A 26,988-nucleotide genomic window follows, 5' to 3' on the forward strand; every position below is an offset into this window, starting at 1 on the left:
TCCAAAACTATGTTGAATAAGAGTGGCGAGAGTGGACATCATTGTCTGGTTCCTGATCCTAGCAGAAATGCTTTCAATTTTTCACCATTGAGTATGATGCTCACTGTGGGTTTGCCATATACGGCCTTTATTATGTTGAGGTAGTTTCCCTTTCTGCCCATTTTCTGGAGAGTTTTTATCATAAATCAGTGTTGAATTTTGTCAGAAGCTTTTTCTGCATCTACTGAGATGATCATATGGTTTTTGTTCCTTAATTTGTTAATGTGGTGTATCACATTGATTGAAGAATCCTTGCAATCCCGGGGATAAATCCCACTTGATCATGGTATATGATCCTTTTAATGTGCTGTTGGATTCTGTTTGCTAGTATTTTGTTCAAGATTTCTGCATCTATGTTCATCAGTGATATTGGTCTATAATTTTCTTTTTTTGTGATATCTTTTTCTGGTTTTGGTATCAGGGTGATGGTGGCTTCATAGAATGAACTTGGGAGTATTTCTCCCTCTGCAAATTTTTGGAAGAGTTTGAGAAGGATCTGTGTTAGCTCTTCTCTAAATATTTGATAGAATTCGCCTTTGAAGCCATCTGGTCCTGGACTTTTGTTTGTTGGAAGATTTTTAATTATGGTTTCAATTTCATTACTTGTGATAGGTCTGTTTATATTTTCTAATTCTTCCTGGTTCAGTCTTGGAAAATTGTACCTTTCCAAGAATTTGTCCATTTCTTCGTGGCTGTCCATTTTATTGGCATATAGTTGTTTGTAGTAGTCTCTTATAATCCTTTGTATTTCTGCAGTGTCAGTTGTGATTTCTCCTTTTTCATTTCTAATTTTATTTTATTTATTTATTATTATTATTTTAAAATTAATTAATTTTTGGCTCCATTGGGTCTTCCTTTTTGCATGTGGGCTTTCTCCCTAGTTACGGTGAGAGGGGGCTACTCTTTGTTGTGGTGCGCAAGCTTCTCATTGCGGTGGCTTCTCTTGCTGCAGAGCATGGGCTCTAGGCACGCGGGCTTCAGTAGTTGTGGCTTGCAGGCTCTAGAGCACAGGCTCAGTAGCTGTGGGGCATGGGCTTAGTTGCTCCGCAGCATGTGGGATCTTCCCAGACCAGGGCTCGAACCTGTGTCCCCTGCATTGGCAGGCAGATTCTTAACCACTGTGCCACCAGGGAAGTCCCCCCTCTAATTTGATTGATTTGCGTCCTCTCCCTTTTTTTCCTGATGAATCTAGAAAAGGGTTTATCAATTTTATTTATCTTCTCAAAGAACCAGCTTTTACTTTTATTGCTCTTTGCTCTTGTTTTCTTCATTTCTATTTCATTTATTTCTGCTCTGATCTTTATGATTTCTTTCCTTCTACTGACTTTGGGTTTTCTTTGTTCTTCTTTCTCTAGTTGTTTTAAGTGTAGGATTAGATTTTTTTTTTAATAAATAAATATATTTATTTATTTTTGGCCGTGTTGGGTCTTCATTTCTGTGCGAGGCCTTTCTCCACTTGTGGCAAGCGGGGGCCACTCTTCATCGTGGTGTGCGGGCCTCTCACTGTCGCGGCCTCTCCCATTGCAGAGCACAGGCTCCAGACGCACAGGCTCAGTAGTTGTGGCTCACGGGCTTAGCTGCTCCACGGCATGTGGAATCTTCCCAGACCACGGCTCGAACCCGTGTCCCCCGCATTGGCACACAGATTCCCAACCACTGCGCCACCAGGGAAGCCCAGTTAGATTGTTTATTTGAGATTTTTCTTCTTTTTAAAAAATATTTATTTATTTATTTTTGGCTGCTTTGGTTCATTGTTGCTGTGCACGTCTTTCTCTAGTTGCAGTGAGCAGGGGCTACTCTTTGGTGCAGTGCACGGGCTTCCCACTGTGGTGGCTCCTCTTGTTGCAGAGCACGGGCTCTAGGCACGTGGGCTTCACTAGTTGTGGCTTGCGGGCTCTAGAGTGCAGGCTCAGTAGTTGTGGCGCATGGGTTTAGTTGCTCTGCGGCATGTGGGATCTTCCCAGGCCAGGGCTTGAACCTGTGTCCCCTGCATCGGCAGGCGGACTCTCAACCACTGTGCCACCAGGGAAGCCCTTAACAGTCTTTATTTTAAAGTCTATTTTATCTGATACGAGTATTGCTACTCCAGCTTTCTTTTGACTTCCATTTGCATGTAATATCTTTTTCCATCCCTTCACTTTCAGTCTGTATGTGTCCCTAGGTCTGAAGTGGGTCTCTTGTAGACAGCATATATATGGGTCTTGTTTTTGTGTCCATTCAGCCAGTCTGTGTCTTTTGGTTGGGGCATTTAACCCATTTACATTCAAGGTTATTATCAATATGTATGTTCCTATTACCATTTTCTTTATTGTTTTGGGTTTGTTTTTGTGGGTTTTCTTCTTCTCTTGTGTTTCCTGCGTAGAGAAGTTCCTTTAGCATTTGTTGTAAAGCTGGTTTGGTGGTGCTGAATTCTCTTAGCTTTTGTTTATCTGAAAAGCTTTTGACTTCTCCATCGAATCTGAATGAGATCCTTGCTGGGTAGAGTAATCTTGGTTGTAGATTTTTCTCTTTCATCACTTTAAGTATATCCTGCCACTCCCTTCTGGCCTGCAGAGTTTCCACTGAAAAATCAGCTGATAACCTTATGGGGATTCCTTTGTATATTATTTTTTGTTTTTCCCTTGCTGCTTTTAGTATTTTTTCTTTGAATTTAATTTCTGTTAGTTTGATTAATGTGTCCTGGTGTGTTTTTCCTAGGATTTATCCTGTATGGGACTCTCTGTGCTTCCTGGATTTGGGTGACTATTTCCTTTCCCATGTTAGGGAAATTTTCCACTATAATCTCTTCAAGTATTTTCTCAGACCCTTTCTTTTCTCTTCTTCTGGGAACCTGATAATTCGAATGTTGGTACATTTAGTGTTGTCCCAGATGTCTCTGATATTGTCTTCAATTCTTTTCATTCTTTTTTCTGTATTCTGTTTCTCAGCAGTTACTTCCACCACTTTGTCTTCCAGTTCACTTATTCTTTCTTCTGCCTCTGTTATTCTGTTATTGATTCCATCTAGTGTAGTTTTCATTTCAGTTATTGTGTTGTTCATCTCTGTTTGTTTGTTCTTTAGTTCTTCTAGATCTTTGGTAAACATTTCTTGTATATTCTCAATCTAGGTTTCCATTCTATTTCTGAGATTCTGGATCATCTTTACTACCATTACTATGAATTCTTTTTCAGGTAGACTGCCTATTTCCTCTTCATTTATTTGATCTTGTAGGTTTTTATCTTGCTCCTTCATCTGTGACATATATTTTTGCCATCTCATTTTTTTCTTTTTTTTAATGAGTGGGACTGTGTTCCTGTCTTACTGGTTGTTTGGCCTGAGGCTTCCAACATTGGAGTCTGTAGGCTATTGGGTAGAGCTGTCTTGGTGCTGAGATGACAAACCCCGTGAGACCTCACTCAAATGAATATTCCCTGGGGTCTGAGGTTCTCTGTTCGTCCAGTGGTTTGGACTTGGACCTCCCACTGCAGGAGCATCCCCCCGACGCTGGGCTTGTGAATCAAGATCCTGCAAGCCCCGGGCTTCCCTGGTGGCGCAGTGGTTGAGAGTCCACCTGCCGATGCAGGGGACATGGGTTTGTGCCCCGGTCTGGGAGGATCCCACGTGCCACGGAGCGGCTGGGCCTGTGAGCCATGGCCACTGGGCCTGCTCCGCGACGGGAGAGGCCACAGCAGTGAGAGGCCCGTGTACTGCAAAAAAAAAAAAAAAAAAGATCCTGCAAGCCCCGTGGGGAGGCAAAAAAAAAAAAAACAAAGAAAAAGAAAAATAACAAAGCAAAAAATAAAATTAGACTAGGAAACTAATAGGTATGTTAGAAAGAATGTAAAAATTAAAAAACAGATAAATCAAGAACTGGAAGGTTTATCAGTACCACAGTAGTAAAAAAGAGGAGGAGGGAAAGGAAAAAAAAAAGTGTGGGGGGGAGGAAAGGCCTTGGATGTGCAGAGCGGGGCCTAAGCAAGGGTGAGGTTTGGGCGGTGGGCAGGGCCAGTACTCACAAGGCTGGAAAAGGCCCTGGGGGCTGTGGGGGGTGGGACTTAGGCTCAAGGAACAGAAGGGGCCCAGGGTGCCCCCCACCTAGGTCTCAGAGAGAAGGGGACCTCACCTGGGAGTCCAGCAGACTTCCTGGACTCAAGTGGGCAGGGCAATCACCCTCCACTCCTCTCCTGCCTGCGTCCTGATCCCCCTGTCCTCCCTCCTATGACCCCAAGGACCCACGCAGCCTGGAGGCAGCTTGGAGGGCAGGGGACCAGCCTGGGAGCTCGGCAGGCTCCCCATGCCCAAATGGGTGGGGTTAACACCCTCCGCTCCTCTCCTGCTCCTCCCTCAGGGCCCCTCCCGCCTGCCTGTCCTGATCTCTCCAGCCTCAGGGGCGCTGATCTTGCCTGGCCTCCACTTATGTTCTACCGGTTCACTTTGGGGTTCCTCCCGTCTCCTTGGGGGTCAGAGTCCCCCACCAGCGCCCGGCAGCCACCCTAGTTGTGGGGAGATGCTAACTCTGCGTCTTCCCACACTGCCATCTTGACTCCTCCCTCATAGGAACATTAATTAATTAATTAATTTATTTATGGCTGCATTGGGTCCTTGTTGCTGCACCAGCTTTCTCTAGTTGCAGTGAACGGGGGCTACTCTTCGTTGTGGTATGTGTGCTTCTCATTGCGGTGGCTTCTCGTTGCAGAGCACAGGCTCTAGGCGTGCAGGCTTCAGTAGTTGTGGCACATTGGCTCAGTAGTTGTGGCTTACGGGCTCTAGATCTCAGAAGCTGTGGCACATGGGCTTAGCTGCTCCGCCGCATGTGGGATCTTCCCAGACCAGGGATCAAACCCATGTCCCCTGTGTTGCCAGGCGGATTCTTAACCACTGCGCCACCAGGGAAGTCCCCAGACGTAGGTTTAACAGGTTGCCTGAGAGGGTCAGGGCCAAAGCCAAGGACTGGAGAAGTGAGGCCAGTGGGGATGTGGTGGCTCTGTCTGGGGGGCCAGTGCAGCAGCAAGAAGCGCCAGGGTCTGGGGTGGCCGGGAGGGTGTGAGTGGAAGGGCACAGCCAGCTCTGTCAGTGCTGCTAAGAGATCAAAGATGAGGGCAGAGAGGTGACCTTTGGCCACAGGGAGGTGGAGGGGCTCCTGATGGGGCCCAGTCCTGTTCACCAGGAATGATGAGACGAGGTCCATCCCAGGGGCCAGTCGAATAGAGACCCCGGCTCAGCTGGCAAGAGAAGGGGGACCCCGAGGACCCCTGCATGGGCAGCGTGCCCATCTGAGGCGGCCCTCCCCGCTCTGCCCCATCTGTGGGTGGAAGGGTGATGCACAGAGTGGTGACTGGCCTCAGCTGCCCAAGGTTGGGGAGCTTGTCCCATTGAGAGCCGAGGCTGGGCCCTCGGGGCACACACAGATGCTGGCATGCCTGATGCCCCACCTGGGGCAGGTTGGGGGGCCAGGGGCCCAGCCCAGACTGATCAGAGCTACTCCAGGCTGCTGACGCCAGGACGAGGCAAACAAAGCCATTACCAGGTAATGAACTCATTACTGAGGTCAGGCAAGGTCAACACCGGGTAATGAGTTGCCCCCCACAGAGCCACCTGACCCAGAACAGTTCCCAGGGAACACCTGGGTAGCTAGAGCCACCAGGAGGCCATGGCACAGTTCCAGGGCCTGATGGGCAGGGAGTGTTCAGGGGCAAGGTGTGCCCGAGTCCAGCGCCCACAGGAAGCCCCGTTCCAGCACTAGGATCCAGAGTGAGTCACTTCCCCTCTCTGACCCTGTCTTTAAAGGAGGGACCTCAGGACTCAGGCCTCCCCTGGCCACTGCACGCCCTCCTGCCTCTGTCGCCTCTGCGCCTTCACCATCTCCTGGCCAGCAGAGACTCGTCCTGGGCTCTGACAGGGGTGGGAGTGGGGTGGGGAGAGACAGGCGAGGCCACAGGGACCACCAGTGGCCCGTGAGGCAGGATGAAGCTGCCCAGAACTGTGCTGAGCGATGGCTTGAGCCAGACCTGCCGGCTTAGTCCATCGAGGTCCCACAACGTGGCCTGCACTCTGGGGGCCTAAGGGCACCATAGCCTTCCCTTCCCTACAGCCCAGGGCCCGCGGTCCAGGCCCCCGCCAAGATGGCTTGCTCACCCTCCAAAGGCCCAGCCAGTCTGGCCAGAGGGAGATCACAGCCCCTACCCTAGAGCCCCGGGCCACACCGCCCCTTCCAGGACCAGCTCCAAAACTAAACCCCATCCCACCCGGTGGGTGGCCTGCACAGAGGTCCTGTCCCCCTTGGGCCCTTGCCTGGTGTGTCACCCACCCCCAACACAGGCCCTCAGATCCCGCCGGCTTCAGGACTGCTACCTGCCTCGCCATATCCCCCGCTTTGCCAAGAACCTGGTGGGGCTTCAACTGCAGAAGACAAAGACCTCTGTGCCCTCAGCACCCACACCCCCTCTACCTCATGCGGTTGGGGACCTGGGGACCTGCATTACCAGATGCTCCCCTGAGGACTGTGAGGCTGCAGTCACATGGCTGCTCCCTACCCACCCCCCAAGGCCACCAGAGCTCCTCCAACATGCAATGCCGTCTTGGCTTCCGACTGCCCTCAGGCTCTGGGAAAGAAAACCTCCCGCCTAGGTGACTGCCAGGGTTTAATTGCAACAGACTGCAAGGGTGACCACAGGGAGGTCACAGGGAGTGACCACCCCCTTCTCTGGGCAGAGGCTGAGCCCAGGGCGGTCTCTCCTCCCTGAGTTAATGAGCAGCTACTTGCCCACCCTGCCTGGTGGGAGGGCTGGCCTGAAGGCACAGAGCCCGGCTGGGGACAGCCCGGGGGGGTCGGTGGCTTCCCACAGAAACGGCTGGCCTGGCCCCTGGCACACAGAGAGGGATGGGATTGCGGAGGAGCTGGGCCTGTCAGCCCCCCCATACAGGGAGCCCCCTGGCAGGCTGGCTCCAGGGCTGTGAGGAGCTTCTGGGAGGACCTAGAAAGCAGGCCTGTGTGCAGCCCCCCACCCAGCAGCTCTGTCCCCTGAAGGGACAACAGCCATTTGACTCTGACCAGCCAGCTCCGGCCAGGGCACTCCAACCTGGCTCCGCACCGCAGGCCTCACCTGCGCCCTGGCTTCACTGATGAACATGTGGCCAGGGTCACCACACCTTGCTTCCTGATCCTCACTGAATTTGACCTCTGGGGATCAGTCGTGCTGACCACCCCTGCCTGTTCGCCCCAACCAACACATCTGCAACTCCCCTCAGGACCCATGGGGTCCCCAGGGCCTCCCTCTCAGTCTGTCTCTGCTCCTATCACACCCCCTCCTTTGGCCTCTGTTTTCCCCAGGCCCAGGCTGCCTGGGCAGCCCACTCTAGGCCCTCCTGGCTCTCACATCCCTAACTGCTGGTCAGCAAATCTGGAGTCCCTCCCACATCTGCTCCCACCCTCTCGGCCTCCCTGCCGTCCCCTCCTGGGGACCTGAGGGCCTCCTGTGTTTCACAGGTAAGGCTCAGAGAGGGCAGAGCCCTCGGGTCACACAGCCGGGCTCCAGCAGGCCTGGAGAGGAATGCAGGGCTCTTGTGTCAGTCGTACTTTAACTATGGAGGGGAGGGTAGTGGCAGGTATGGTTAACAAGGCTCTAGGGAGCAGCAGAGCCACAGGCTGGAGGTCCTGAGGAGCCAGGTGACTCAGCAGGAATGGAGGGTCAGAGGGGTTGACAGAGCACCAAATTCTCCCATCTCCCTGCACCTTCCAGAGCAACAGGCTCCAATGAATGAATGAACCGAGGGGATCCAGGCCTTTTCACAGTGGCCTGGGGCCAAGGCTGCCCAAGAACAGGGTCGACGGCACGCCTAATCTCACACACACACGCACACATGGGCACAGAGCTGCAGAGAGGGTAGGCCCCGGTGGGCCCTGGGGACACAGGCTCCAGTGGCTGTCTTGCCATCTCCCCTCCCAGCCCAGCCTGGATCCACACCAGGCCCTCCCTCCCCACAATTTGCTGGGGAGGCCCCAGAGTCCTAACTAGCCCCTCGGGTGCCGTGAGCACAACATGTTGGCAGGGGATACTGCCTTCCAGAGAGGCCCACAGCACACTGCCCACGGCTCTGTGATGGGCACGGGCGGCAGTGCGTGTGGCAAGGCACCAGGGTGAGAATGAATGGGGTGCAGTGGTAAGGTGGGAGGGACAGGAAAGCCAGCAGGGATGGCCGTGAGGGCCTTGAATGCCAGGCAAAGGAGGTGCACAGCTGGCCAGGGGTGGGGTGGCCCCACCCGGGACTCTCAGCCCCAGATTCATTCACCCAAGGACTTCATCCAACATCCAACCCGCTCAGCACCACTGGGCCCGTACTCGGGATCCTACTGTGGATGGAGGTGGACAGAGAACAGAGCCATTTAATCATGATTGCGAGGGTGCTGTGGGGGAGGGGCCTGAGTTCCCTGGTAGGGGGTGAGATGGTCAAGGAAGGCTGCCCCGGAGAAGTGGGATGAGTGGGAGCAGCCAGTCGAGGGGGGAGCAGGGGGCACATTCCAGGCCAGACAAACAGCCTAGGCAAAGGCTTAGGGGGTGAAGACGGTCACTGGGTTAGAGGAGGAAGAGGACAGGGCCAGTGCACAGACAGCAGTGAGGGATGGGCTGGACCTCCAGCAGCCTCCTGAAGGCAGGGGTCCAGCAGAGAGCAATGGGGATCTTGAATTCAGGGGCAGAAGTGCATGTTGTGTGTGGGCTGTAGGGGAGCAGTGCAGAGATAGCAGCCTGGACTGTGGTATGGGAGGAGGTGGCCCCAGCCAGTGAGGAGAGCTTCAGGCAGTGACCACACCTGCCGTCCCCTGACTGTGATGGGGACTGTGGCTTTGAGCAGAGTATGTGAGCTCGGTTCCCCACTTGGGGTTGAGCACTTCCACGTCCCCATCACCTCTGCCTAGAAGCCTGTTCAAGCCCCTTGTTTGGACCCACTGACAGCGCAGCACCACGGGCAAGTCCTGCACACTGAAGCCTTTGGCGTCGTTCCCCCGGTTCCTCGGGGCCCCATTCGCCCAGGTTTCAGCCCTGCGGGGGTTCCGCGGGCCCCTGGCCAGATTCCCCGAGGCTTTGGTCGTTCCCACAGCCGTCCCGGAGGCCCTCTCCACGAAGCGTCTCCCGGGCCCCATTGATCGCTAGGCTATGGGCTGGGGCTCCGGCCCGGCCGGGCTCTGGAGGCGGCGGTGGAGGCAGCGGCGGCGCGGATGGCGGCAGAGCCCCGGAGCCCGTGGGCCCAGGCGCGCAGCGCGTACGATGCCAGCGAGGCGCTGCGGCGCGCGGTGGGCCGCCAGCCGGACCCCGGGCCGCAGCCCCACAGGCTGAGCCCCAACGAAGCCCGCGCCCCAGGCCGCCTGGCGCGCCTGCGGTGCCAGTTCCGGGCTGAGGTGGCGGCGCGGGCCAACGCGCCCCGACTGCCACGGCTGGTGGACCGCGCGGGGGCCACGGAGCCCGAGAAGGCGCGCAGCCGCGGCTCCGTGTGCTCCGGGTGCGGGGAGCCGCGCGGCGGGGCCACCTACCCGGCGGGCGTCCTGGAGGTGAGCGAGCGGCAGCTGCAGGAGGGCCTGGCAGCCGTGCGCGCCGAGCTGGGCGGGCGCGGGGCTTGAGGCGCTGCGCGCGGAGCTGCGGGCCGAGCTGGACGCCCTGCGCGCGCTGCTGCCGCCTCCGCCGCCCGCCCCCCGCGAGCCCCGCGGCCTCCGCGGCCTGGCCCTGCTGCGGGCGCTGGGCACCGTGAACGCGCTGGCCACGAGCGCGAGACCCACCGACAACGCCTCGGACAGCCCGGCCGACGGCGGCGCTAGCCGGGCCCCGGTCCGGAAGAACCTCAAGAAGACGCCGCCGGGGACCCCACAGGGCAGCGGGGATTAAGCACAGGGGGAGGGAGCCCGGGGCGAGGACCTGGCGCGCCGCCGCCGGCCGCGGGGCTTTGCTACCTGGGACCGGCCAGGTGGCTCCTGGAGCGGGGCTTGGAGCGAGAAGGGTCCTCCGACGCCGCTGGCTAGCGCTCTGGTATCGGAAGGGGCTGGGGAGAACGGCTGGCTCCGCGCAGCTGGAGCCGGAGTCCCGGCGGGGTAAGGCTCGGGCCAGGGGTATGTCCCCTTCCGGCAGTGAGCGCAGCGGGAGAGCCCAAGGTCTCCTCTGTCTGGGGGAGGTGGTTGCAAGTGTATTTTCTTGAAGGGTCTCAAGGGAGGAGGTCGGACCTTCATGCACTGGGGTGGAGAGTGTGACCCACACACCAAGTGACAGACACCGGGGACACGTGGGCTGCTGGGACACTGTCACCTGGACACAGGTTCACTCAGGACAGTGTCACTTGGATGTAAGAGCACATTCTACCGTGGGCCCTGGACAGCAGCCTAACTCTAGCCAGCTTCACTCCCCTGACAGTCGGGCCCACCCTCTACTGGACAGCGTTGCCTGGACAGAGCGCATCTGGTCAGTGCCCCCTGGACTCTCAGCTTTGCTTTGACAGTGACACGAAAGCCACTTACCTTAAGTAGCGTCACGGCAGGCAGTCACCCGACAGCAGTGTCTCTCCAGTGTCAACCTACATCAGACTCCACAGCCCATCTTCCCAGAGTGTCGCCTGGGTCGGGTCTCACCTGTTATAGACAGCCCTTCACTCACTGTCCCTGTCACCAGGACCCACCACTCTGTGCTGCAGAGCTGGGATCCAGCAGCTTCTCACCTCCTGGCCTCTGGGAAATGGCAGCTGGAGGCATCACTAAACCACACAGTGTCTGGGGTGGTCAGCCAGCTCGTTTGTAAAATAAAATAGTAATTTTAGGTTTCAGCAGGTGGAGTTTCTCCTTCTATCTCATCGGGGGGTTCAGGCATAACGTGTAGGATGGGAGTGGGGGTGCCTTCTCCCCGAGAGGGATCTGGGGAGGTCTGGGGTTCTGGATGGGGTCTGGGACTGGCTGTGGTGGAGTCGGGAAGGGTGGCACAGGAGACCTCCGTAGGAGCTTTGGTGCGCCCAGGCCGCCCCCCCTCCTCCCAGCCATAGGAGGCCAAGGTCACTCTGTGAGTCGTTTATTGCAGGAAGGTGGCCGTGTCTACATCCTAGGGCCCCTGCCAGAGCCACAGGCTGAGCCCCAGGCTCAGGAGAGCCCCGTGCTTCGGGCCGGGGTGGGGGCTGCCGCGCGGACCGAGGCGCTGGGGGAAGCTACAACCCTGCGTACACAGAGAGGCTGCTGCGGCCGGAAGTTCTCCGTGAGAGGTGCGGGGCGGGAGCCGGGGGGCCTGGCCTGGGCCACGATCCGGAACTGGGCCACCTGACGGTGTGGGGCGGAGGCGGTCAAGGCGCGGCGCACGGGAGGGTGGGGCGGCTGGGGGGGTGGCGCGGGCTGTACCTGCGCGCGCCCGATGGGGACCGTGTCCTCGAAGACCGTCCAGAGCTCCACGGGCTCGCAGCACCGCGTGGTCAGCGACCCCGCGTAGCGGTAGAAGCGCGAGAGGCCAAAGGCGCCCAGCAGCAGCGAAGCCAGCGGGAAGGCGGACGCCAGGTTCACGGAGGCCCCTGGGAGAGAGACGGCGGCGGGTTGGAACCAATTTCCCGGTGTCCTGCCGCCCCGCCCCTGCCGCGGGGAACCGCGTCCCTCACCGCGCGCAGACACGTTCTTCAGGCCCGACAGACGACCGAGCGTTGTCAGAGTCCTGATCCTCGGAAGGGGGCTCCAAGTGAGAGGGGCTCGAGCGAGGGTCTTAAAAGGGGGGAACACTGAGGGGGGTGTAGGGGAGACTAAGTGGGAAGAGAGGTGAAGGGGGTTTGCTGGGGGGAGGGCCACCCCCACTGACCCTGCAGGTCCACGACTTCTCACTGGCCAAACCCCCTCACAGAACCCGTTCATCCTATAAAGCCTCTAGGGGCCCCAATGCCCACCCAAGATCACACAGGCCACCTGTCCCCTCTACAGACCCTCATGGACCCCCTTTCTTGAAAGCAGACTGTCACATAGCAGCCCCCCTCCCTGCAGGAGGCACACGGCCCCTCCCTCACCGTCAAGAGCATGGCCAGCACTGCCAGACCATCAGGGTGACCTCGGGCTTCCCCTATCCTCTGGTACTGGGTGTTCATATGGACCACGTGCATCTGGGGAGACACAGACTACGGGAGGTACCCAGCTACTCCCACCAGGCTGCCCTGGCCTCCATGGGGCACTCCCACCACCCCTCCCCATGACCAGGCCCACCTCCATGGGGCGGTGCTGCCCGTCCAGGCTGTGCTCTGAGCCTGCTCGCCCGGGGACCCCGCCAGTGGAACTGCAGCTGCAGGGCATGCTAGGCTGGTGGTCGCAGCCTGGCGCCCTGCATCTCCAGCAGGCTCTGCGGGCCAGTGTCCGTGCAGAGCACTGAGGGGGAAGGAACAAATGACACCCTCTCTTCCCCCCCTCAGCTGCCCTCGTGCCATTAGGGCACAAGGTGCGAGCAAAGGTACCCCCTCAGGCCAGTCTGCGCCCTGGCTGGGCCTCTTTGGAACTATGACACCCTGGGTGTCCAGGCCCCTCTGCTGGCCGGCCAAGTGGGGCTCCACAGACTGCAGTGGAAACCCCTGACCCTGCACGGAGGGGAGAAGGCAGCCTCCCGTGGCGGGGGTCCTGATCCACCTCAGCTATGGGATTGTTGGGGGTTGACTCCAGGAGTTCTGACCTCTGGGTACGCCCTGACTTCTGGTCCTCAGGGACAATGGCTGATTGCTACTGGTAGGGGGTTCCTGGCACCTCTATGTGGGGGTTCCAGACCTCCATTGGGGGATGTCTTGACCACTGTATGTGGAGCTTCCTGTGCCATTTATGGAGATTTTGATTTCTGTGGGGGTGTTCCCATCCTTATGTAGAAGCTCTTAATCCATCTGTAGGGGTTCCTGACCCTTGTGGGGGGGTCCTTGGTCTCTGTAGGGTGTCTCATCTCCTGTGTGGGGATCCTGATCCTTGTGCAGGGGGTTGCTGTCCCTGTCTGTGGGAGGGGGAGCCTGACCCAGGGTGCTGACCTGTATGACCATGATTCTCCAGTGTCCACGGGCCTGGAGGTGCTGAGTCATAGCCTTGGAAGATGAAGGGTCCAAGGGTGGGGTCCCGCTGGACCCAGTGAAGGTCGATGTTTATGGGGGACTGGCCTGGGCCCCCACAGGTTGGGGCCATCTCCTTCCAGTGGGTGGGGCCTGGGGGAACAGGTCTAGGTCTCTTGGGGGGCTGAGACATGGGGGTGCACAAAGGTGGCCCTCCCCCCACACACACACCCAGGGAAGAGCACCCACCTGACAGGTCACAACTGCCACCCCCCCAAACCTGGCCTGGACATAGTGTTTGCAACACCATCACAGGTACAGCCCCTGCAGGCAGCTGCTCCACAGGGAAGGGGCCTGGGAAAGTCTCCTGGCACCCGGCCACATGCCAACTTTGGGGACCTCCACGACCTGCTCACATGTGGGCTGGCCACATGGCACACTTATGGGTCCCGCTTGATGTGAGCAGCTTGGCACACACAGGACTGGAGAGCACAGCAGCCACAGATCCGGACACACACAGAAGGGGACAGTCATACACACACTGCGGGCTCCCAATCGCTGCGACCCAGGACTACAGACAGAAAACCCGCAGAGACCACAGAAGTGCAGTGGACACAGGACACAGACCAATGCCACACAGCCTCACACAACACTCTGTCCTCACCACAATTTGGGTCCTGGGAGTCGTAGCACCAGGCACCTGCAGACGGTGGGAGGGGACTGGGCTGATGCAGGCCATCTGGGCCCTGAGCACCATCCCAGCCGGGGTCCAAGGGTGGGAGCACAGGGCTTTGGCCAGTGGATGCCAGGCAGACCCTATTCTCCTGTCGCCCCAATTCCAACCTCTCCTCCCCAAAAGTCGCACCCCCCCAACTAGGGGCAGGGCCTAAAGCGGAGAAGAGGGAGCGTCCGGGGAGGGTAAGGCAGAGCAGAAAGGCAGGGTCCTGTGTTCACCCTCCGAGTCGGCGCGCACCACCAGCGGCACGTCGAGGAAGGCGAGCACCAAGCCCAGGGACCGCATGGTGCAGCAGTAAGTGGCGGAGGACGCGGGCCGAGGAAACCAGCGAGGGCGGCGAATTTACCAGCGGGGTGAGTTAGGGACGTGGCTGAGTCCTGGGGGCTCCAGGCGCGGGGAGGGTCGGAGGGGCGGCGCCTCCAGTGGGGAGACAGCTGGAGCTCGCCAGTCACTCGCTCTGATCTCGGGGCAGGGACGGCTGCCAGCAACAAACGCCGGCGTCGAGACAAGCTGCACGCTTTCACGGACCCCCCCACACCCCAACTATTCCTGGGTGGGGGGATGCTATTATTATGCCCATTTACAGACGAGGAAATGGAGTCTGGAGACCAGAAGTGACATGGCAAGGCCACCAGAAAGGACGAAGTTCGAGGGAAATGGCACCTTGGATTCCAGTGCCTTGACTTGGGGGCCTGGGGTGGGGAGGACGACCCAAGACCACAGCCTCTCTCCTACCAGCGCACCCCTGCGGACCAAAGGGTCTGGGAAGCCACTGCTTCCTCCGCTCCGCCCCGCCCCGGTGGGACCCCGGCTTCCGCAGCAGTTTCGGAGGTCCCGGCGCCCAGCGGACCCCAGGCTGTGGCCCGAGCCCCAGTCGCTCTCTTGGAAAGCGGGGTTCCGATTTCCCCGCCCCGCGAGTGGCCAGGAGAGACGACGACGCACCGGAATGCGCTCGGCGGGCGCGCCTTCCCAAGCGCGAGGGCCGCGCCCCAACCTCCCACCCCCGACCAAGGCGCTGTCCGCGGTGCTGTCCGGACCGCCCGCCGCCCCGCAGGCGTTCAGGCCCGAGGGCCGCCTCCCCAAGGCCCCAGGGGCCGCACCAGTGCCTTTCCTAAACCAACCCCTTGCCCGCCCAGCACGAGGACCCACCCGAGGCTGAGTCCCCTGGGCGCCCTCTTTCCTCACATCAGGAACTGAGAAATTATTGAAAAGACCACGGTCAGAGAACGGAAGAGATAGGTGTCTCAGAACGCCACGCCTGCCCTGGCTTCCAGAGGTGGCCCAACTCCTCCACACAGCCACCTCTGCACCTGTCCCTCGGCCCCAACTTGGCTGGAGCCTCCTGCTCCAGCTGGGGCCGCACCGAGGACGGACCACACTTCTTCCAGAACACAAATTTATTTGGCATTCGGATGAAACGGTTCTCACAGCATCTTAAGAATTAGTGCCAGCCCAACCAAAATAAACCCAAACTAAAAACCCTTAGTGAAAGGAAAACATAAACAGGCCTTGAGACAACGGCCTATAGACACCCACCCCCACCAAGCAGGTCAGCAGCTCTCACAGGAGCACAAGACTCTCAGCCAGGGCTGGTTGGGATTCGTCTGACCACGGAGCACAACCAGATCTCATGATGGTTGGCCTAAGCAGAAGGCCGACCCAACCTCTCCCCTTACTCCCCCACCCCCATCCCCAGTGGAGCTCAGCCCCTGGGGCACTAGCTCCTGGGGACACTGCCAGCAGCAGGCAAGGCCTGAAACAGTGCTGCACGTGGGCTGAGCAACCCCGGAGCCCTGGCCTGTCCAGAAGCAGGCCCCCATCTGTGGCCCCCACAGCCTGCTCCGGGCCACCCCCTTAGTGACTCCCACATGCCCAACTGGCCCAGCAGTCCTTCAGTCCCCAATCCCACACATCTAGTGCCAGACGCCCTGCCCTGTACACACGGGTCTGAGGCCTGGGCCAGAGACATGGGGGTTGGGAGGGACCCTGAGCTGTTGGGGGCAGGATCCTCTGGGGCTCCACGGGGGAGCCCACTCCAAAGCAGGAGTGCTCAGGACCCTCACCTAGCACCAACAAGGCCTGTGACAGCTGCTCAGTGCCCAGAACACAGTGGAGGCAGGACACACGTTCTGCTTTGTCTTCAGCAGCCAGTGCAGCCACTCTCCAGTCCCAGTCCTTGGCAGGGGGAGTGCAGGCCTGCTCAGCATGCAGCCTGCCCGCGTGGGGCTGCCTGCAGCACTCTGGCTCCTGTGGGCCAAACCCCGGTCTGTGGGCAACTTGAGAAGCTCATGCTGCCCCGGGAAGAACAAAACGGTCCCCAACGGGAGACTGTGAGAACGTGTCCAGAAATGGACTGTGCCAGCGAGGCCTGTCACCACAGAGCACCCACTTCAAGTCATCCCCCGCTCACTGCTGGTCTAGGAGGGCACGAGGGGCCAGGGAAGGGCTCCCTGCTCTCAGCTGAGGGCCACGCCTTGGGGCCGCCCCGCACGCCATGGCTGGCCCTGGAAAGGGGGGCCCCAGGCCTGAGTCCCCGTGTACCGCCACCACCTGCAAACACTTAGACACATACACACACATACGCACACAGATACACATGCACACAACAAACAAAAGATCCAGACATTCAACGTAGAAAAGATATGAATGTGCTAAAAATCGCACAAAACCCGCTTAACCTCCAAACCTCAGAAATGCTAAAAACCCCATGTCAGGAGACAAGACCACTGCCCAGAAACAGGCAACATTGACCCTCAGTCAAAGGCCCCCCAGGGTAAGACACCCAGCACCTTGCTGCTGGGGACAGGAAGGTGGCATGCGGCCACTGGGCACGTGGCTCCAGTGGTGGCGGTGGTGGGCAGGAAGTGGACTTCTGGGAGATGGACAGCCCAGGATGTGAATTTCAGCCATCCCTCCCCCCAAAGACACAACCCTTATGGCACAAACAAGGTGGGGTGGGGGCAGGCCAGGTCCAGGGGCAAATTCAGCAGGAGTGGGGGCTCCAGAGGGCAGCAGCCAGGAGCCAGCCCCAGTGGAGGATCCAGGGCCAGGACACTCATGCGTGACTAAAGGCCCCAGCCCGACCCCAGAGCTGCCCAGGGCGGGCCACGCATTGTGTTGCCGGGGAGAGAATGGTTGGGGTGGGGCCCAGGCCTCCTGGTGTGCAACTGAGCTTCACGGAGCCCAGCTGGAAAGACAGTACAGAGTCCAGCCTCCTTCCCAGCTGCCCTCCTCAGGGCCTTGGGCACCTCGGGCACCAGGCCAGCCCCCAGCCCCCACAGCTGGATGTTCACAACTGGACCTGGGGGACCACCCCCAGAGCAGCCCTTGTGGCAACCTCCAAGGCCATCTGCCCCGACTGCACTGACAGTCCTCAGACACCCGCCACCCGGGCGCGCCTTCTCGAGCGGCGGCTAGCTAGGCGTGCGCGGCAGCCCGGGCTCCTCTGGAGGGTGCGTGGCAGCAAGCAAGTCCATCAGAGCTGGAGTGTCCAGCCCCACTAGAGCGTATGGCGCCTCCTTTGTTCCCTGCTCCTGACCCGTGTGGTCTCACCAACTCTGTCATCCTTCTGCCGTTTAAAAAGAAAAAGACAGTGACCCAAAGCTACGCGTGTGTTTGAAGCCCCCAAAGACCCTCGGGCAGGTGCTGGCGCCCTGGGGGCTGGCGTGGTGTCTGTGTGCCCGCCGTCAGGGGTGTGGCTGTGCAGCTGGGTCCAGGCTCACTCAGGGGCCCCTCAAGTCTCTCAAGGGGATCAGCGTTTTTCTCGACGGCAAACAGGTGCTCCCTGCCCATTTGGGCCGCGGGCCCGCCGTCCTCTACACCACAGTATTGAGGGAACTTCGGCTGTGGCGGCCGCCCCCCGGCAGCGCCTCTGTGGTCAGGGCACTGCCACTCTGGGCGGGGTCAGGGGGCACGAGGAGGACACTGCTGCTGTCGGCTGAGTCTTCCAGTTCGGCCAGAGAGGCCCTGGGGGTGGGCAGGGGCTGCTCCAGGCGCCGGGGCGCTGCACCCTCACCACCACCATCCCCTGTGGTCAGTTGGGCGGCCTCTGCTGGCTCAAAGGCGTCATCATCTGCGGGAGGAGATGGAGGTCAGCAGGGGGTGGTCCTGGCTCGGGGTATGCTCTTCCTGCTTGCTTGCTCCCACCAACACTGCCGGGCAGGCGAAAGCCTGCCCCACGGGGCTCCACCGTGCTCACCCCGCACCTTCGCCATGCAAGTGGGCTGTGTGGGGCTGGAGCAGGGGTACAGCCGTGAGCAAAGCATGATGTGTGCGTAGGGGACACGCTTTGACTGAGTCAGCAGATCAAAGGGAGGGGAGGGGGAAACCCTCTCAGACTCTGGGGGTCCAGGCAGGGCTCACATGCATTAGACATGGGCTGGAACACGGGGGCAAGTGCAGGAGATGGACCAGAGCAGGCAGCCCGGCCAATTGTCTGGGGGTCTGCAGAACACCCTGGTCTGAGGGAGACCTGGTGGCAGCCCTTCCTTATTCCTGCAGGTGCTCTCTGAAAGCTCGGGGCTCAGGGACCCAGCACCGCCGCTCCCCTGGCCGACACCCCCAGCCCAGCAGTCCTGCCATCCTGCCCCGGGGAGCATTTGCTCCCCTGCAGCCTGGTCTACGGAGGCATCTGGAACTCGCACTCCCAGAAGCATCCCTCGTCCTACCCACCCTGGCCCCCTGGACAGCATATTGTGACAATCAGTGTCCCAAGGACAGAGGTCAAATCCAAGGCTTTCCTGCCGGTGCAGACCACAAAGGACGGGACTAACTGACGGGAACAGACCAAGAACACAGCAGTGCCAGCCTTGCAAAGCCCAGCCTGCTGTGTTACGTGTGCATGTGTGTGTAACACACAGGGAATCAGGATGGGACACCTGCGTGCACACCAGGGACAGGGACAGGTCAGGCCATGGGCAGGACACCTGCTGTTCTTTCTGCTTCACCTGTGAGGAATGATTTTCCATAGTATCAGATGAACAACAGACTCAAGTGGCCGCTGGACAGGAGGGCATGCCGAGGGGGTGTCTCCTCAGCTCACCACACGTGCACCATGCCTGACAGCCCAGCGTCCGGGCACCCCACTCCCCACAGGGCCCTGCTGAGGGGGCCCCGAGGGGTGCTCACTAACAGGAGTTCCCGGGAGGGAGGCAGGGGCAGGGAGACCACTGCCAGTGGCCACCTGCGACCCTGGGAAGAGTGTGCCCACCCCAGACGGTGGGACCATCTTAAAGGGAAAACCAAAGCAAAAGCAGAAGGCCGGGCAGAAGTTGGGGGGCCACAGGGCCTTGGCCCGCATGCCAACTGGTTGTGACCCATGGCTCCCTTGCCCTGGGGGTCACCTGCAGGGTCGTAGAACATGCTGTCCGGGTTGATGGAGGCCTCGTAGGGTGGCGGCGGGTCATCGGGTTGGTCGATGTCCGGGTACTTGTACGCGGTGTAGGGAGGCGGAGGGTCATGGAAATGGAAAGTACCGCCTTCCCCATCGTCGGAGAGGTGCAGCGGTGTGAGGCCTGTGCCGAACCCATCTGGGCCATAATCAAAGCCAGGGATCCTTCGGCCGAGGTTGAAGTGGTGCACTGGGCGGTTGGAGAGAGAAACAAGCCCGGAGCCATCACTCCTGGGCTGGACCTGCCACGTCCAGGCCCAGGGCACCCCGCACTCCGACAGTCACACGCCTGTGCCCGGCTGCTACCTGCCATCCACACTGGGAGCCCCACCCACCCACCCACCAGCTCCGGCCCGCAGAACCCGGGCTCTCAGCGCATCTGGGCGTGACCCGCGACGGCCTCGGCGTGCTGCCCACCCTGCAGCTCCATCTCCAGGAGGGCTCACCGTGATGCGGGGCCTTCAGACCTGACACGTGTGCCCTCGGAGGCCCTGGGGCCCTAACACAGCAGCTGTGGTCCCTCGTCACCATGATCCTTAGCCCCCCTCCCCACAGGGACTGGGAAGCCTCCTGGCTTGCTCACTGAGACAAGGGGGAATCTCAGAAACTCTACGCAGGCACAAGCTGTGGCAGAGAACGTGGGCTGAGGAGGGTGGACCATGCTCCCTAAGCTGCCACCAGCCACGGGTGTCCAACGTCTTTAGCGGGCAGGCTGCCCCGGCAGATGCCCACACACCCTGGGAGGCCAGGGCTGGCGCCCCTCCCACCACACTCGTGTGGCTCAGCCTGGGAGTGGGAGCAGGAGCAGGCAGGGCACAGCTGCCGGGCAGCCCTGTCTTCCTCCTCCCTGCCCTGGGACCGCCACCGAGCCACTGTGTGGGAGGCAGGGCTGGGCACTCACGGTTTGCTCCAATCAGGGACTCAATGCGCTCCCGGCGCCTCTGGCGCAGCCGATGGACCATGAAGAGCAGCAGTGACAGGATGAGGAAGGAGGACACACAGCTCACAATCAGACGCATCCCACTGGCCATGGAGTCCAGCAGGCTGCTGCCGTCTGTGCGGACGGGGAGAGCTGCTCTCAGGAGGGGGGTTGGCCCCCCAGGCAGTGTACCTCCTGACCCCTCCTAGTGCCAGGCCCCGCACACAGCCACTGGGATGCCGCAGCCCGGCCTCAGCCCCTCCTGAAGGCTCTGTCGCTACCCCATTCCCCACCCGCCCCCATTGCTGGGGTTGAGCGCCGGAAGCCACTCGGGGCTGGACGGGGTGCTGAGCAGGACTGTGCATCCGGCTGCAGCACCCAGGTCCTCCCTGATGCAGGGGAGCTGAGGTCAGCAGGGCTGTGTCAGTGGCCTGAGTTCAGAGCTTGGCTTCAGTCCTACGGGGGGCCCAGAGCTCTCTGCCCCTCCCCTGCACCCAGCAGTGCTCACATGTGGAGGCTGGGGTCACCTGGACCCCACAGGTGATCCGGAGAGGATGCAGGTGCAGCTTCCCCTGGACCCCAGAGTCCCTGTTTACAGCCCCTGTCTACCCTCAGCCCTGTCAGTGTCTGTTCTGATTCTTTTTTTTTACCTTTTTATTTTATATTGGAGTACAGTTGATTAACAATGTTGTGTTAGTTTCAGGTGTACAGCACAGTGATTCAGTTAAACATACACGCATTGGCTATTCTGATTCCTGACCTCCCCACGCCCACCCTCCTGCCCACCCTCTCTGTGGGTGGGGAGCCTGGGGGCCACCGCCAGGGACTCAACTGCACACTCACGGTCTCGTAGGATGGAGAGGGGTCACCCAGGGAGAAAGTGTTCACACGGGAACCCCGCCGCCAACTCACGCTCCTCTCCCCATCGGGTCATAGCACTCGCCCGAGTAAGGCTGGGCAGGGCCTGCTCTGGGCCAGCTCCGTGGTGGAGGCCCAGGGTCCCGCAGCAGCTTCCTTGGGGTGCCAGAGTCCGGCCTGCACCCAGATGTCTTGGGGCAGAAGCGGTGGGGGCCTAGGGCCTGGGCAGCAGCTCCGTGGTGAGCACCAACCCCGCCCCACCAGCCAAGCGTCCCAAAGTCCTCTGCTTGTGGAGGCTGCAGCTGCAGGGCGCTCTGCTAAGGGCCCTGTGCCTCTGACCACACGTGTCCAGGGGCCTCACCAGGGTGACTCTGCACCCCCGGGGACACTGGCAGCTTCTGGTGATACCTTTGGCGGTCCCCAACAGCAGGCGGGGGAGGCACTTCTGGCACCTGGTGGGCAGAGGCCGGGGATGCAACTCAACATCCCACTGGCCACTAGCTCAGGGTCTGACCTGACCTGCCCGGCACACACCAGGCTTGTTGGGCGCTGCTAGGAGAGGTGCTGGTGCAAGGCAGAGAGGGAGAGAACGGTGTCAGGCATTCCCAGGGCTCTCGCCTGCATGAGGTTGCCACTTCCGCCGAGTCACAGAATCGGAACCAGGGGGATCTGGGAACACCTGCCTCCAGACGCAGCATGGAGGCCAGGGAGCTTCACTGGGCAGGAGTGACCTGAGCCATGGGAGCCTCTGTGTCCACTCCCACTTCTGCAACAGCCACATGGGCAAGTCCCCAACTGCCAGCCCTGAGGAGACACTTCACAGCCAACACAGGTGCCAACTGGATGGCCAGGCTCATACTGGCCCTCCTCCCATGGGGCCAGAAAGCTTCCCCCAAAGCTGCATTTACTGCTGACAACACTGGAGTAAGTGTGTGAAAGGAAACATCCTCTCATTAATTAGCTGCTGTTCTGATGCCGGTCTCAAGGGAACATTTCATCCCCGTCCGGGAGGAGGTCTGTCAGCCCACGGGGCTGCTGTTAATTGGCGGCCAGCTCAGAGACCCCAGGGTCGGGGGGTAACTAAAGCAGCGGGCCTCTGCAATGACTAATTCCTGCTCAGTCCTAAAATAAGCCCAAGGACACGGCCAAGGTCCCTGACCGTCATCCACGGTACTCACCAGGAAGAGGTACCAGCAGTCAGACATGAAGAAAAGAGTACTGTCCCAGGGGGCAGAGGCCAGCCAGGGGCCCCCGGGGGCCCTCAACATGTCAGGTCCCTCCATGGGGTCCGGACAGTGCCAGGCGGGGCTGCCTGCTGTGGTCCAGGCTGCAGGTCCCTGGCCAGCCCTGGGCCCCGACAGAAGACACATAATGCTGCAGCAGACACTGCTGAATGGAAGGGGCCCCGGAGGCCGCTGGCCTGACCGTTGGTCTGATGCCTAAGCCTGCCCAGGCCTCCCCAGGCCACCACGAGGAGCTTGGCGCCCCACTGGGCTCGGTGCCAACGACAGCATCCAGTCTCTGTGGAGGAAGCAGGTGGAGCCGAAGCTCAGCAGGAATCGGAGGCGGGTGCCTGGTCCCTGATGCAGGCTCTGCTACCGGCTGGTGCACAGCCAGCACCTCACACCTCTCGGCCCCAAGCCCGGGCACCAGCGCAGGACGGAAGGAGAGGCCGTTGCTCAGCGTCGATTTGTTTCCTGAATGAGCTGAATGACCATTGAACATCTTTTCAGGTGCTTGGCTGACTTCGTGCATCTGCTCTGGTCAAGTGTCATTTTAGAGCCTCTGCCCATTTTTTAACAGGGTGGTTTGTTCTCTTATTATTGAGTTTTGAGAGTTCTTTATATACTCTGAATACAAGACCTTTGTCCGATCTGTGTTTCTCTGTTGGTGGTTTATCTTTTCAATTCTTTAAGGGTCTTTCAACGAGCAGAAGTTTTCAATTTTGATGCAGTCTAATTTATCAATGTTTCTTTTGTGGACCATGCTTTTGATCTAAAAATGTTGCATATCCCAAGGTTACAAAGATTTTTCTCCTGTTTTCTTTTAAAAGACTTAATTTTAAAAGAACATATGTTGGGGGGAGGGATAAATTGGGAGATTGGGATTGACATACACACACTACTCTATATATAAAATAGATAAGTAATAAGACGCTACTGTGTAGCACAGGGAACTCTACTCAATACTCTGTAATGGCCTATATGGGGAAAGAATCTAAAAAAAGAGTGGATATATGTATATGTCTAACTGATTCACTTCGCTGTACACCTGAAACTAAAGCATTGTAAATCAACTATATCCCAAAACTAAAAATAAAAGAACGTATGTTTTTTTCTAGAAATTTTATAATTTAAAGTTTTACATAGGTGTATGACCATTTTGCAAGAAGTGTAGTGTAAGGTTAATTTTTTGTTTTGCTTATGGATGTCCAATTGTTCCAGCTCCATTTGTTGAAAGACTATCCTTTCTTCATTGAATTGTCTTTGTACCTCTGTTAAACAGCAGTTGACCACATAAGTGTAGACTATTTCTAGACTCTCTATTCTGTTCCACTGACCTATGTGTCTATTCTTGTGCTAAAAAATCACAGTTTTGATTACTATGACTATATAGTAAGTTTTATATCTGGTGCTATGAATCCTCCAACTTTGTTCTTTTTAAAAACCGGTTTGGCTATTCTAATTCCTTTGCCTTTCCACATAAATTTTAGAATCAACTTGTTAATGTCTATAAAAAAACCCTGCTGGAATTTTGGTTGGTACTGTATAGAATCTATAGATAATTTGGGGAGAATTAACCTTTTAGTGATATTGAGTCTTCTGATCCATGAACCTTTTATTTCATTTATGCCCTTGATTTCTTTCATCAGTGTCTTAACGATTTGTAGCATACAGACGGTGTGCATATTTTGTAAGATTTGTACCTAAGTATTTCATGGTTTTTGGTGCTACTAATAAATGGTACTTTTCTTAAAAATTTCAATTTCCAACTTTTTACAGGTAGTATATATAAACATAATGGATTTTTGCATATTGACCTTGTATCTGGAGACCTTGCTAAACTAAACACATTTATTAATTCTAGCAACATTCTTGTAGATCCCCTAGGATTTTCTACGCAGACAATCACATCATCTACAACAAGAAATGATTTCATTTCTTCCCTTCTGGTCTGGATGCCTTTTCTGACATTGCCCTTGACCTCCCATACAACCCCGAACATGGTGTGAGAGCAGACGTCCTAGCCTCGTTGAAGGAGATATTTTCCTGGTGTCTCTTTCCTTGGTGCAGTGTGGGCAGTTCCCAGAAGAGGATGCTTGGCCTGGGAGGCAGTCAGAAGGCTGCAGAAGCAAGGCCACAGTGTGGGGCAGGGTGAAGCCTTGACTGGGCTATTCTGGCTGCACTGGAGAGAGGCCTGTGGCAGCTCTGATCCTGCCCAGATGCCCTGAAGGCCGTGGTCTGCTGAAAAGTCCTCAGAGCTGGGTGGGCTCCACGGGCCATGCATGCCCACAGATGAGTCACGCTTGTATATGTTTGGTCATTCTTACAGAGCCTGGACAGAGAGTCAAGGCAGCAGAAGTCAACTCCTGAGAAACGGAACCAGGAATCCTGGTGAAGAGACTTGTGAAAGCCAGCATTTGACTCCCGTGGAAGGTGAGTAAGCTGGAGGCTGGAGTGATGTGGCTGGGGCGCAGGAGACCTGGCAGGCACCCAACTGGCTTGTCAGACATCTGCAGGCATGTGCCCTTCAGTAGCGGGTACCATCTACCCTGTGGGATGGGGAGGCCTGAGCGCACCCCAGCTCCATGTCCCCTGCTGGCTCCTCGCAAACATGGCCTCTGCATGCACCACAGCCAGCCACACAGGTTTGGGATACACGCCAGAGCACCCGGCCCGCCGAGCCTCAGCCAGCCTGACGCTGTCTGGCTTGCCCTGATGGCCCTGGGGAGCAGGACGGCTCTCGGTGTGTGGCCCTCACATGTGGCTCCAGCTTCCCTCCATAGGTCCTGCCCAAGCCGTCCGCTGTGGGGCCCACAAGCCCGTGTCGCTCACATTGAAATTCATGCTTCTGATTTACATTTCTCTTGAGGTCATGAATTCACAGGGAGATGCCAGCTGCTCTGGCGTGGAGAACAATCAGGTGCGTGAGTTGCTGTGCTAAGGGCTGAAAGGACAGTCCCACCCGCTGCTCTTTTATCAGCAGTGGAAGGAGGAGGGTCACCCAGAGACCACATGGCCCCTGGCGTCCACCGTGAGTCACCACCGAGTGGGGAGGAGTTTTATGTCAAAACTGTGGGTAATATTTAATCTTTTTCTTAAAGATTCTAACAGTAAAGACTGATAATGGCAAGCAACAGAAACTGTCATCACCTTCCACGTCACCACACTCAGAAACAGGAAGAGCTCCAATGGGGACCACGACGGAAGCCAGTTCTGAGTGTAACCAGGAGAGAAGACAGGCCTACAGCCCTTGGTCACAGCTGCCATGTGAACACGCAGCCCCACGCAAGGCCGAGCTTGCCATCTCACCTGGGTCCAGGCACATGAACTTGCAGCACTCCTTAGGGTCCTTGCGGTACTGCTGGCAGCCCTGGGGCCGCTCGCACAGGGCAGCTACGCACATCTCGGGCTCCCCTCTGTGACAGGTGCAGCTCAGGCACGGATCGTCCCCTTTGGGGGTGAAGTAGAACCCTTCATCCACAACGTTGTCCTTGATGTCGACACATGTCTGACCTGCAATAGGAAGAGATATGTGGGTCACCAGCCAGAGGAGCCCTGACTCCCCACCCGGGCCTGGGCCAACATGACAGCAGAGGAGTTGGCAAGATGGACCTGAAGCACCCCCTTCCAGGGTGGTGGGTCTGCCCGTGGTCACAGGGAGGGGCTGAGAGACCGCCCGGCACACTGTCAGGACAACATGTTGCTCAGCATACCTGGCCACGAGCAGACAGCAGGGACACAGAGCCCGGGGAGAAACGCTTGCTTTCAAGTGCCTAAGCGCATTACATGTGAGATTCCCTCCATTATAAAATGCAGGTATCATGAGTATCAGCCCTTTTAGCATCAGAATGTATCTCAAATGAGCCTTCGGAGACGGTCCACTGGAACTGAGACACACAGTGAATTCGCACAAAGCCGACTGGTACCAGAGGAGGAAGAACTGCTGGTGTGAGACAAGAGGGGGTGAAGGCGCAGGCCCTGAAGCGGGTAGGAGACACGCCCAATGCTGGGCATGAGGGCTGAGGCAGGGGTGTGGTTCTCTTCAGGGACACGAGGAGGAGATGTTCTGGTCTCTCAGTGGGGTAGGGACATCTAGGAAAACTCGCAGAAGATGCCACACCTCGGGTCTGTGCCACACTTGACTGGAGTCAAATCTGTGTGACCCACATGATCAGGAGTGTGCAGGGCAAGAAACCTACATAAAAGTGTTCCTGCTCAAACAGAGGGAGGAAGGATGAAGAAAATGAGCAGAGCCCTTGGAGATGCAGGAAAACCATGTGGAGACACAACGGACAAAAACGCCCACATTCGCTGCAAAGCAGAATCCTGCACATCTAGGAAGCTCAACGGACTTCAAGTAGGATAAACACAAAGAACAGACATGGCACAGGGAGAAAGCGGGAAGTCAGAGAGGACGGAAACCTTAAAAAGAGCAAGAAAAAATGACACAATACTTATTGTGGACCCCAGTAAGATTTCCTGCCAAGAGGCCAGAAGGCGGTGGGATAATGAATTCTAAGTGCTCAAAGGAAAAGCTGTCAACCAAGAGTTCTCCATCCAGCAAAGCTGTCTTTCAAAAATGAAGACTTTCCCGGGTAAACAAAACCTGAGAGAACTTGTGCTTTCTGACTCCCAGGATAAGAAACACCAAAGGAAGCTCTGCAGCAAAAAGCAGGTGACCTTCAGAGAGTAATCTGAATCCATACAAAAAGCCAAAAAGCACTAGAAAAGGCGATTATGTAATTATAAGACAGTATAAATGCATATTTTTCCTCCTTTATTCTCTCAACTTAATTAAAAGGCAGTTGTATAAAATAATATATCTATAGTG

The 26,988-nt window shown here is 57.6% G+C and overlaps 2 protein-coding genes across 5 annotated transcripts in view; one reads left to right on the forward strand and one right to left on the reverse strand.

The window, feature by feature from the left end:
• Positions 1-9,232: 9,232 nt before the first annotated feature.
• Positions 9,233-9,983, forward strand: FAM246C (family with sequence similarity 246 member C). The gene is given in 2 exon segments (XM_073790891.1): positions 9,233-9,613; positions 9,615-9,983. Coding segments are annotated over 2 exon segments (660 nt in total). The 3' UTR covers positions 9,894-9,983.
• A 5,164-nt stretch (positions 9,984-15,147) lies between these two features.
• DGCR2 (DiGeorge syndrome critical region gene 2) overlaps positions 15,148-26,988 on the reverse strand; it is a 69,565-nt gene continuing 57,724 nt past the window's right edge. For 2 of the 4 annotated variants that reach the window (XM_033837427.2, XM_073790418.1), the window contains 4 exons: positions 25,467-25,670; positions 20,059-20,229; positions 19,111-19,347; positions 15,148-17,840 (listed from right to left, as the gene is read on the reverse strand). In XM_033837427.2, coding sequence (XP_033693318.1) covers positions 17,584-17,840; positions 19,111-19,347; positions 20,059-20,229; positions 25,467-25,670 — 869 coding nt within the window. In that variant the 3' untranslated portion in view covers positions 15,148-17,583. The remainder of the gene's footprint in view (positions 17,841-19,110; positions 19,348-20,058; positions 20,230-25,466; positions 25,671-26,988) is intronic. The other 2 variants (XM_033837434.2, XM_033837431.2) reach the window with 1 other exon arrangement.

The sequence above is a fragment of the Tursiops truncatus genome, chromosome 13 (assembly GCF_011762595.2).
Source record: "Tursiops truncatus isolate mTurTru1 chromosome 13, mTurTru1.mat.Y, whole genome shotgun sequence".
NCBI classification, from domain to species: Eukaryota; Metazoa; Chordata; class Mammalia; order Artiodactyla; family Delphinidae; genus Tursiops; species Tursiops truncatus.